The sequence below is a fragment of the Scylla paramamosain genome, chromosome 22 (assembly GCF_035594125.1).
Source record: "Scylla paramamosain isolate STU-SP2022 chromosome 22, ASM3559412v1, whole genome shotgun sequence".
NCBI classification, from domain to species: Eukaryota; Metazoa; Arthropoda; class Malacostraca; order Decapoda; family Portunidae; genus Scylla; species Scylla paramamosain.
Window position 1 is genome coordinate 21,276,539 of NC_087172.1, and position 10,891 is coordinate 21,287,429.

The window sequence follows — 10,891 nt, forward strand, 5'->3', positions numbered from 1 at the left end:
ATAATAATAATAATAATAATAATAATAATAATAATAATAATAATATAAATAATAATAATAATAATAATAATTATTATTATTATTCTTATCATTATCATCTTTATCGTCATTGACATTCAGTTTCACAGCGCACACACACACACACACACACACACACACAAACACACACGTGTACAGCCGTTATCAGTTACATACATTTCCAGCGATAATCACGTGACCGAATGACGTCATGAGCCGAAATAAATAGAAGCAGCGTCTAGTCTCCTTATCTGTTCAGCCTTCAGAGTGAGGGAGCTCAGGTGAGTGTGTGTGTGTGGGTGTGTGTGTGTGTGAGGGAGACACAGAGTATAACGTTTCAAACACTCTGGCCCATATTCTGAAACACTGCTCCCTCACCACGGCTGTTTTCAAAGTCCACTGAATGATTAGTCAGGTTCCCAAGAATGTTTTTCCTGTTAATAAAGTGGAAATCTTGTTAATCTGTCACTAGAATCGTAAAAATGCTTTATCCTCTCACCACGACTATTTTCAAAGTCCACAGAGATGATTATTCAGGTTCCTAAGAGTGTCTTTCCTGTTAATAACGTAGAAATCTTGTTAATCTGTCACTATAACCACAAAGATATCCTTAAAAATGCTTTCCTCTCTCTCCACGACTATTTTCAAAGGCCACAGAGATGATTAGTCAGGTTCCCAAGAGTGTTTTTCCTGTTAATAACGTAGAAATCTTGTTAATCTGTCATTAGCTCCATAAAAGAAGCTTTTCCGTATGACTTTCTCGCAGTGGGATTATACTTTTTCCTTTGCAGATTCCTAACTTTCCTGGTAACTTCTGGAAAACATGAGGCACTTTATTCTGCTGTCGGCGGTAGTGGTGATGGTGGCAGCGATGCCCGGTGTAAAGGGTATGTACCTCTACTACTACTACTACTGCTACTGTTACTATTACTGCTACTACTACTACTTCTATACTACTACTATTAGAACTACTACTACTACTGCTACCACTTGAGATTAGTGTGTATGTGTGTGTGTGTGTGTGTGTGTGTGTGTGTGTGTGTGTGTGTGTGTAACCAATGCTGAGGTCACTTTCATTTATCTATTTATTTATCATCACCATCATCATCACCACTACCACCACCTTCATCATCATCACCACCATCATCATAATTACTTGCAGCGTACAGTACATCACTCGCCCTCCAATACGTGGCTGCTCACACCTTGCCTTCCCGCCTCACCAGATGCAAGTTGCTCGACACACTGCTTTGTTGTGAAGAAGCAGACGCGCGTGTGTGGCTCTGACAACAATATCTACAACAACTTTTGCGCATTGGACTATCAGAAATGCAGCGATGCAACACTCACTCAACTTGACGAAGCGGCCTGCAAGAAACTGCTGAGAGGTGTGTGTGTGTGTGTGTGTGTGTGAAAAATAGAGATGGGAAGAAACTGGAGAGGTAAATGAATAGAATAGACTCAGTAACCAGGCTGTTAGTGTCGAGTTAACAGGGCATTCTAAAAGGAGGTTAGACAAATGTATGGATGAGGATTGGATATTGAAGCAGGTAGGTCTGTAGGCAGGTTTCACGCAGGGAGTGGCACGTGCAGGCCTGAAGGCTTACTGTAGCTTTCCTTATGTTCTTATATGTTCTTATGTTGTAATGTGCACGCAACACTACAACTTCATATGCCCACACTCAACACCTGAGCACACCTTTTCATTCACTTATTCGTTCATTCACTATCTTTCCTTCACATTACTTCTTCACTCACTTTGCGGTATGTAAGAGTTCATCTCAACAGTAACTCCAAAACCATACTGATAACAGACCATGCTTTGCCAGAGAAAAGATGCCGGCAGACCTGTGTGCAAACAAAACCGACTATCTTGTGTGGCGCTGACGGCATGCTGTACAGCGACTGTGAGCTGGAAGCCAAGCGCTGTAACGAGCCTGACTTCCAGGCTGACGACAACCTGAAGGCATGCCCAGGTCATCATCCAGAAGGCAAGAGTGAAGAAGTGTTGGTCGGGAACCTTAAAATGACCAGCGTGGAGCAAACTGGGATGGGCATGAAAGGAAAAGTTCTGGACATAAACGATATGCCACCAATAACACCAGTAAATTAGGAACATGAACACCAAGATGAACCGCAAACTACTGAACAACTAGCTGGGTAAGTGCTACTACTACTACTCTTACTACTACTGTGTGTGTGTGTGTGTGTGTGTGTGTGTGTGTGTGTGTGTGTGTATGTGTGTGTGTGTGTGTGTGTGTGTGTGTGTGTGTGTGTGTGTGTGTGTGTGTGTGTGTGTGTGTGTGTGTGTGTGTGAGAGGATGGAATACATAACATGCACGCAACAGTACCTCACATCCCCACCACATCACCACACAACACCTGCCTGACACACTCACTCACACCTTTTCTTCTCGCCTACCCAGGTTTGCGAGGCCAACCAGCGCTGAAGGAGGAAGGGAGTGCCACAGATCTACAGCAGTATTACAACTCTCGCCACGACGGCAGTTAACTTCTTATCTCTTCTTGTTCCTTTGCTTTCTTTTCCTCAGCAGTGCAATTGTCAAGTAAATAAACGATCAGTAAGCATTGTTTGAGTTTTAGTACATTACAAGTGTTTTTTTGTTTATTTATCTTTACTTGCATGCGTGAAGGAAGATGAAAAAGGCTTTAGAAAGAGAGAAAGAAAGAAAGAAAATAAATAAAGGAAAAAGCTTATTGACGGCTCCTCAAAAGAAAAAAAAAATGAAAAAATCAAAAGAAATGCTCGGCTCTGACGTGTTACAGAGAGAGAGAGAGAGAGAGAGAGAGAGAGAGAGAGAGAGAGAGAGAGAGAGAGAGAGAGAGAGAGAGAGAATGCATAATTATAAGTGTAATGTGGACGTGGCGGTGGTGGTGGTGGTTGGGATGGCGGGGTGAAGCGACAGGAAGAGGAGGAGGAGAAGTGTATGTGTGAGATTATTCAACTTTCACGTAACTTTCCTAGCATCGGGTTAAGTCACTGTAGTAGTAGTAGTAGTAGTAGTAGTAGTGGTGGTGGTAGCAATACTGAGCGATAAATGTTCATCAATCGAGATTTTACCCTCAGAACCTAACATTCTCTCTCTCTCTCTCTCTCTCTCTCTCTCTCTCTCTCTCTCTCTCTCTCTCTCTCTCTCTCTCTCTCTCCCTCTCTCTGTTTCTCTCTCTCTCTCTCTCTCTCTCTCTCTCTCTCTCTCTCTCTGTCTCTGTGTGTGTGTGTGTGTGTGTGTGTGTGTGTGTGTGTGTGTGTGTGTGTGTGTGTGTGTGTGTGTGTGTGTGTGTGTGTGTGTGTGTGTGTGTGTGTGTTGCATACCTGGCAGACACTCACACAAGCCTCCAGGCAGGCACCAGTAATGGGATGATGGGACAGAACACTGACAGGAGGAGGAGGAGGAGGAGAGCGGAACGTGCGCCTCACTCACCCATGTTTGGACCGTTAGGAAATATTACAAACAAATGGTACGTCAGTCAGTCAGGTAGCCTTGAGTGCCATATGACCAATACTGGGTTCACTTATGGCTCGGAGGAGGAGGAGGAGGAGGAGGAGGAAGAGAAAAACCAAAGAAGAGAGGCAGTAGATGAATGAAAAAGAAGTAAACAAGCTGTAAATATTAAACAAGGTGTGTGTGTGTGTGTGTGTGTGTGTGTGTAATAATAATAATAATAATAATAATAATAATAATAAACGGTTTATTATTTAGGTAGTTAACAAACTGAAAACGTACATTAGGGGTGGGGAAAAACTTAACATTAATCCTAAAGGTAAGTCTAATCTAGGAGGGAAATACTAATGATTGATGGCTCGCGCCATGGTGGGAATCGCACTGAGTCTGTACCAGTCCGTGCGCAGCGCCTTCAGGGGCGTTATTTTGTTGTGGTTTCTGGTGGCACGGACCGGGCGAGGCGCGTCAGTCGGCAGCATGTTTCTGAGACGTGGATGATGCAGTAGTCCCCTTCCAAACTTCTCCAGAGCCTCTCGGTGCCTGGTGGATATTGTGGACAGACTCAGGGTGGTCAAGGCTTCTTCGTAGATGCTTTATGCAGGGCCAAGGATGACGCTGCACGCCCTTTTTTGCACACTCTCTAGCTGTAGCTGTTGAGTGTGTGTGAAGGAGAACCATGCTGGGGAGGCGTAAATGAATTTGGGGAGGATGAAGGTAAGGTACACTCCCCTTAACTCATCTGTCGGCGTCCCCAGCGACCTGAGTCTGCGCAGCATGTACAACCTGTAGGTAGCTGATCTTACGGTGCTGGCGACATGCTGCTTCCAGGTTAGCTGGTCGTCCACCGTGACTCCGAGAAGCTTTGCACATTGGACCACCTGGAGGGGGTGAGGGCCCACTGTGAGCTGGGGAGGGGGCACTGGTACAGTGGAGGTACAGAAATGCATCACCACAGTTTTGCTGTGGTTGATGGTGTGTGTGTGTGTGTGTGTGTGTGTAACGCGCCAGCCGACAGGCGTGCAGTGGTGTTGGGAAATGGGAGGGTGAGGGACGCCGCCAGTTACTAAGAGAAGCAGGAAGAGGAAATGGTGAACAGGGTCTTTACACTGCAGGAGAGTCTTCGCTTCCTCATGGGTCACGAGGGAGGTGACCACTCGCCCGTCACTGCCTGCCCGTAGATATGGTGTGAGGTTTTTCATCAAACTTACTACAAGTGACGTATGAACGGTCACTAAGTAGCATGAAAAAAAAAAAAAAAAAGTCAAGTTTCATTGCAGAAGTGTGATTTTCTTTGGAAACGCGCAAGAAATCACGGAAAATCTAAGGTAAACAGTACAGATGAAATATCCGTGTTTTTGTTTTTATTTTCATTCATAAAACTAAAGATCAACATGGCGTGCCTTAAGCACAGTCCTCCACATCAATACATAAAGCAGCGATTCTCACACACCACACATCAAGGACACGTGAAGACACAGTAAACATTACGCAACATTTTAAACCAAGATGTCAGGAGGGGCAGGGGAGGAAGGCAGGAGGAGGAGAAAGGTGAGAAAAAAGGGAGGAACATCTGTTCACTATCCTCCTCCTCCTTCTCCTTCTCCTCCTCCTCCTCCTTCTTCTCCTCCTCCTCCTCCACCTCTTGCAGTCCCTTGAAAGATCTCTCATTATTGTTATTGTTATTATTGTTATTATTATTATTATTATTATTATTATCATTGCTATTGTTGTTGTTGTTATTGTTATTGTTGTTGTTGTCATTGTTGTTGGTGGTGCCGGTTGCCGTGATGTTGACGTTGATGTTAATGTCTGCCATGATGTCCCCGGTGAGGTCCATGGCGAGGATGGCAAAGGTGAACAGATAAAACAGACCGGAGTTGGAGGATTTGCACACCACCTACGGAACAGCGGAGACGCGGCGTGAAGGAAGGCAGGAAGGAGGGAAGGAATGAAGGAAGGAAGGAACGAAGGAGAGAAGGAAGGAAGGAAGGAAGGAAGGAAGGGTTCACGGTCACGCGGCGAAGAAAGCAAAGGAAAATGGACACAAGGGAACTGAGGCACCCACACCACACACACACACACACACACACACACACACATGAAGTAAATTTTTTTCATGGTTTGATTTCCGGATCAGAATTAATATTTGTTGAGAGTTACACTTCATTCATTTAGTTTGTCATTGTGATAGTAGTAGTACACACACACACACACACACACACACACACACACAAACACGGAGGGAGAAGTGTCAGCGTCTCTTTCCTAACGGGTCGCGAGGTTACAATTCCACTCACGCCACATATTCTCCGCTGCGTGAACATGAGCCGCACCGTGGAAGGAGACAGCACTTACCACCTCTGCCTGACCATGGACCTCAGTCGTCACCTTCACCACTACGTAAGCTGACCTAATCCTATTTAACTTCATTTTTTTGCTGGCTGTTTTTTTCCTTCAGTAATTGTGTCCATTCGTAATAGTGTTCTTTTTTTTCTTTTTATGTTTTCGTTAGGTTTTTTTTTCCTTCTTCTTATGATAGTGATGCAATGACACACACACACACACACACACACACATACACACACACACACACACACACACACACACACACACACACACACACACACACACACACAACGTACGTGTAAAGGGAGAAGAGGCGAAACAGAAAATGACAAGAAAAAAAAATTACAGGAAAAAAAAAAGTAGCATTGAAATGGATGGAATATTGGGTCTCTCTCTCTCTCTCTCTCTCTCTCTCTCTCTCTCTCTCTCTCTCTCTCTCTCTCTCTCTCTCTCTCTCTCTCTCTCTCTCTCTCTCTCTCTCTCTACCTTTCTCTCTCATTTCTTCCTTGATCGTTACCACCACATACACCATTCTTTCTTTATTTTTTTTGAGGACCTTCAATAAGTAAAGAGTTTAGCTGGCTTAGCGTGGCTACGTATCTGTCTATCTGTCTGTCTGTATGTATGTGTATATATGTCTGTTCGATTGGCTGGTTAGAAGTGTGTGTGTGTGTGTGTGTGTGTGTGTGTGTGTGTGAAAAAAAGAAAAAAATATATATATAATCCAAGCCTTTTGAACTTTCCTCCTTGGCCGTGAACCGCTCCTTAACCCTTCAAGTCCGGTGGCTCTCTTACACTTTTATTTCAGGCTGAGACTTCATGAGTTCACGAAGCTTCACGGGTGCTGTCTTAAAGTCAGGGAGCTGTGTGTTGTGGCGAGCAAAATCATCGGTCTAAAAGTATTTAATTTGGTCCGATGTAAAGTTGAAGTGGACTAATTCAACATGTTCCAAGGAGTTAACTTCTTGAGGAGGTTCTTCCCGGGTGTGTCTCAGCGCCGCGTCTCCCCGGTGTGTCAGTACAAGTTGTTATGTTCCTTAATTTCCTGATGGAGTATAAAGGTTAGCTTGTTCTCTTGGCAACAAATTTTTCGGCAGTTTTTCTAAGCAGACCAATAACAATGGTTTGTAAAATACACAGCTTTAACACAAAAGGAGTTTCGTAATTGATGATGATAAGAATAATAGTAATAATTAAGGACAACTAACATTAATGAATATATTAATAATAATAATAATAATAATAATAATAATAATAATAATAATAACAATAATAATAATAATAATAATGATTATTAAATTAAAATAAAAAGTGAAGGTGGTTTTTGGAGATTCTATTACCAAAAAGTGAAAGGGTTAATGATGATTAGTCCCAAGGAGGTGTGTGGATTAGCGGTGCGGTGAACCTATCTGTGGCCTCACTGAACGTTTCCCTCTGTGCCTCACCACATGGGCACAGTCACAGTCTGCCCTCTAAAGACAGCTCTGCACGCACGTAATACGCACACGCTTCACTCAACAGTATAAACTTTCATGATTCTTTTTGACCTTTCCTGAGGGACCTGCACTGCGGTGGCCTTTCTTGCCCTGTTATTTTTGTTGCCGTAGGTCAGTGCCCTCTTGCACGGCGAGAAGTCTGCTGAATGATCAAAACGAGAACACGAAACTTGTCCACAAGTGTGGCGGAACTCTGCTGCGGGAACATGAGTTTGCGGAAACACGTGGAGGCATTGCTGGTGTGACCCGGGACCAACAGTTTAAGGTGGCCACTGTGCTTTTGTAAGAATTAATAAGAATTACCGCTTCAAATGTCTTAGTTCATTAAAATACCAGACACACGAGACGGTGAATAGTGAACCAAACCCTGACAAGAGTTGAGATGCTCGGTCAAACTTCAGCACCGTACAAGCTGATCAAGTCTGGCTTTATCCACCCCTCCCCCACCCATTACAGCCATGAAGCCACCCACCCACATCTAGCCTGTCGTTCAAGGTTATCATGCTACACAAAGGCTTAAATTAATATCTGGAGTGAATATCAGTTTATTCACCCCCTTGTGTTATGCATATGGGTTTCAAAACAAATGGAAATACGAACCTATTGCAGCCTATTATTAAAGCATCGTCTATTATATATTAATGAAGTGCTCAGTATGAGGTGACCAAGGTGTGCTTAATGAGTATAACATGTAATGTAATACACAGGTGTTGGAATAAATTACAATAATTAGTCCTACATACATTTTTGATTAAAGATTTAGGGAAAATTTCAAATGTTTCATACTTGAATACGGAAGACAGCACGAGAGAGAGAGAGAGAGAGAGAGAGAGAGAGAGAGAGAGAGAGAGAGAGAGAGAGAGAGAGAGAGAGAGAGAGAGAGAGAGAGAGAGTGGAGGAAGGAGGCAGAATACACAGGTGCACTGAAACCCCCACCTCCCCATTGCTCTCTCTCTCACACACACACACACACACACACACACACACACACACACACACATTCACACACGATGAAAACAATAATAATAGTAATAATACCGATAATAATAATAATAATAATAATAATAATAATAATAATAATAATAATAATAATAATAATAACAACAACAACAACAACAACAACAACAACAACAACAACAACAACAACAACAACAACAACAACAACAACAACAACAACAACAATAAATAAACACACAAACAAATGCCCAGGACTGAAATAAGCTTGACAGTCTGCTTTGTGCAGGAGAGGAGAGGAGAGAGACCAGGACCAGGACGACGACAAGGGATACAGAGGGGAGCTGTAGGAGGCTTGTCCTGCACTGCCTGTGTAACTAAAGGACGAGCGGCTGCGTGGAGCCGAGCCTGGCATCTCTGGAAGGACGAAGAAGAAACAACAGATTATTTTTCTTGTTGTTGCTGTTATTATTATTATTATTATTATTATTATTATTATTATTATTATTATTATTATTATTATTATTATTATTATTATCATTATTATTATTATTATTATCATTAGTATTATTATTTTTATTTGTTGTTATTATTATTATCATTATCGCAGCTGTTGTTCTTATTATTACTGTTAATAATAATAATAATAATAATAATAATAAGAAGAATATTATTATTACTATTATTATTATTATTATTATTATTATTATTATTATTATTATTATTATTATCATTATTATCATTATTATTATTATTACTATTATTATTATTATTATTATTATTATTATTATTATTATTATTATTATTATTATTATTATTATTGTTATTGTTGTTGTTGTTGTTGTTACTACTACTACCACTACTAGTACTACTTATTATAATAATAAAAATAAAATAAATAAATATTATTATTATTGTAATTATTATCATCTTTATTGTCATTGACATTTAGTTTCACTGCACACACACACACAAACACACGCATCTGTTGAGGCCTTCCCGCCTCAACAGATGCAAGTTGCTCCAGCCACTGCTTTATTGTGAAGAAGCAGACGCGCGTGTGTGGCTCTGACAACAACATCTACAACAATTTGTGCACATTGGACTATCAGAAATGCAGCGATGCAACACTCACTCAACTTGACGAAGCGGCCTGCAAGAAACTGCTGAGAGGTGTGTGTGTGTGTGTGTGTGTGTGTGAGTGTGTGTGTGTGTGTGTGTGTGAAAAATAGAGATGGGAAGAAATTGGAAAGTTAATGAATAGAATAGAATCAGTAACCAGGCTGTTAGTGTCGAGTTAACAGGGCATTCTAAAAGGAGGTTAGACAAATGTATGGATGAGGATTGGATATTGAAGCAGGTAGGTCTGTAGGCAGGTTTCACGCAGGGAGTGGCACGTGCAGGCCTGAAGGCTTACTGCAGCTTTCCTTATGTTCTTATATGTTCTTATGTTGTAATGTGCACGCAACACTACAACTTCACATGCCCACACTCAACACCTGAACACACCATTTCATTAACTCATTCGTTCATTCACTATCTTTCCTTCACATTACTTCTTCACTCACTTTGCGGTATGTAAGAGTTCATTTCAACAGTAACTCCAAAACCATACTGATAACAGACCATGCTTTGCCAGAGAAAAAGTGCCGGAAGACCTGTGTGCAAGTCAAACCGACTATCTTGTGTGGCGCTGACGGCATGCTGTACAGCGACTGTGAGCTGGAAGCCAAGCGCTGTAACGAGCCTGACTTCCAGGCTGACGACAACCTGCAGGCATGCCCAGGTCATCATCCAGAAGGCGCGAGTGGAGAAGTTGTGGCCAGGAACCTTAAAAAGACCAGCGTGGAGCAAACTGGGATGGGCATGAATGGAAAAGTTCTGGAAACAAACGATGAGCCAATAATAAAACCAGAAAATTAGAAACATGAACACCAAGATGAACCGCAAACTACTGAACAACTAGCTGGGTAAGTGCTACTACTACTACTACTACTACTACTGTGTGTGTGTGTGTGTGTGTGTGTGTGTGTGTGTGTGTGTGTGTGTGTGTGTGTGTGTGTGAGGGTGGAATACATAACATGAACGTAACAGTACCTCACATCCCCACAACACCACCACACAACACCTGCGTGACACACTCACTCACACCTTTCCTTCTCGCCTACCCAGGTTTGCGAGGCCAACCAGCGCTGAAGGAGGAAACGAGTGCCACAGATCTACAGAAGTACTACAACTCTCGCCACGACGGCAGTTAATTTCTTAACTCTTCTTTGTTCCTTTGCTTTCTTTTCCTCAGGAGTGCAATTGTCAAGCAAATAAACGATCAGTAAGCATTGTTAGAGTTTTAGTACATCATAAGTGTTTTTTGTTTATTTATCTTTACTTGCATGCGTGAAGGAAGATGGAAAAGCGTTTACAAAGAGAGAAAGAAAAAAAGAAAGAAAGAAAGAAAATAAATAAAGGAAAGAAGCTTATAGACGGCTCCTCAAAAGAAAAAAAATGATAAAAAATTAAAAGAAATGCTCGGTTCTGACGTCTTACAGAGAGAGAGAGAGAGAGAGAGAGAGAGAGAGAGAGAGAGAGAGAGAGAGACCGCCACCATGGTGCAGC

General features: G+C 42.0%; 1 protein-coding gene across 2 annotated transcripts; it reads left to right on the forward strand.

Annotated features, from left to right (window-relative positions):
• Positions 1 to 243: 243 nt before the first annotated feature.
• Positions 244 to 10,615, forward strand: LOC135111789 (four-domain proteases inhibitor-like). Of its 2 annotated transcripts, none has more exons than XM_064025501.1 (5): positions 244 to 299; positions 810 to 905; positions 9,290 to 9,451; positions 9,918 to 10,248; positions 10,451 to 10,615. In XM_064025501.1, exons 2-4 carry the CDS (start codon positions 842 to 844, stop codon positions 10,199 to 10,201), a joined length of 510 nt encoding a protein of 169 aa, XP_063881571.1. In that variant the 5' UTR covers positions 244 to 299; positions 810 to 841; the 3' UTR covers positions 10,202 to 10,248; positions 10,451 to 10,615. The 2 variants fall into 2 exon arrangements, with proteins under 2 accessions (XP_063881571.1, XP_063881570.1); XM_064025500.1 differs by lacking the exons at positions 9,290 to 9,451; positions 9,918 to 10,248; positions 10,451 to 10,615 and adding exons at positions 1,245 to 1,406; positions 1,848 to 2,178; positions 2,445 to 2,609 and having other exon boundaries at positions 260 to 299.
• The last annotated feature ends 276 nt before the right edge of the window (positions 10,616 to 10,891 follow it).

Coding starts and splice junctions, on each gene's coding strand:
- LOC135111789 (XM_064025501.1), top strand. CDS start 842: ATGAGGCACTTTATTCTGCTGTCGGCGGTAGTGGTGATGGTGGCAGCG. Junction 906..9,289: donor AGCGATGCCCGGTGTAAAGG/GTATGTACCTCT, acceptor CCGCCTCAACAG/ATGCAAGTTGCTCCAGCCAC. Junction 9,452..9,917: donor CTGCAAGAAACTGCTGAGAG/GTGTGTGTGTGT, acceptor ATGCTTTGCCAG/AGAAAAAGTGCCGGAAGACC.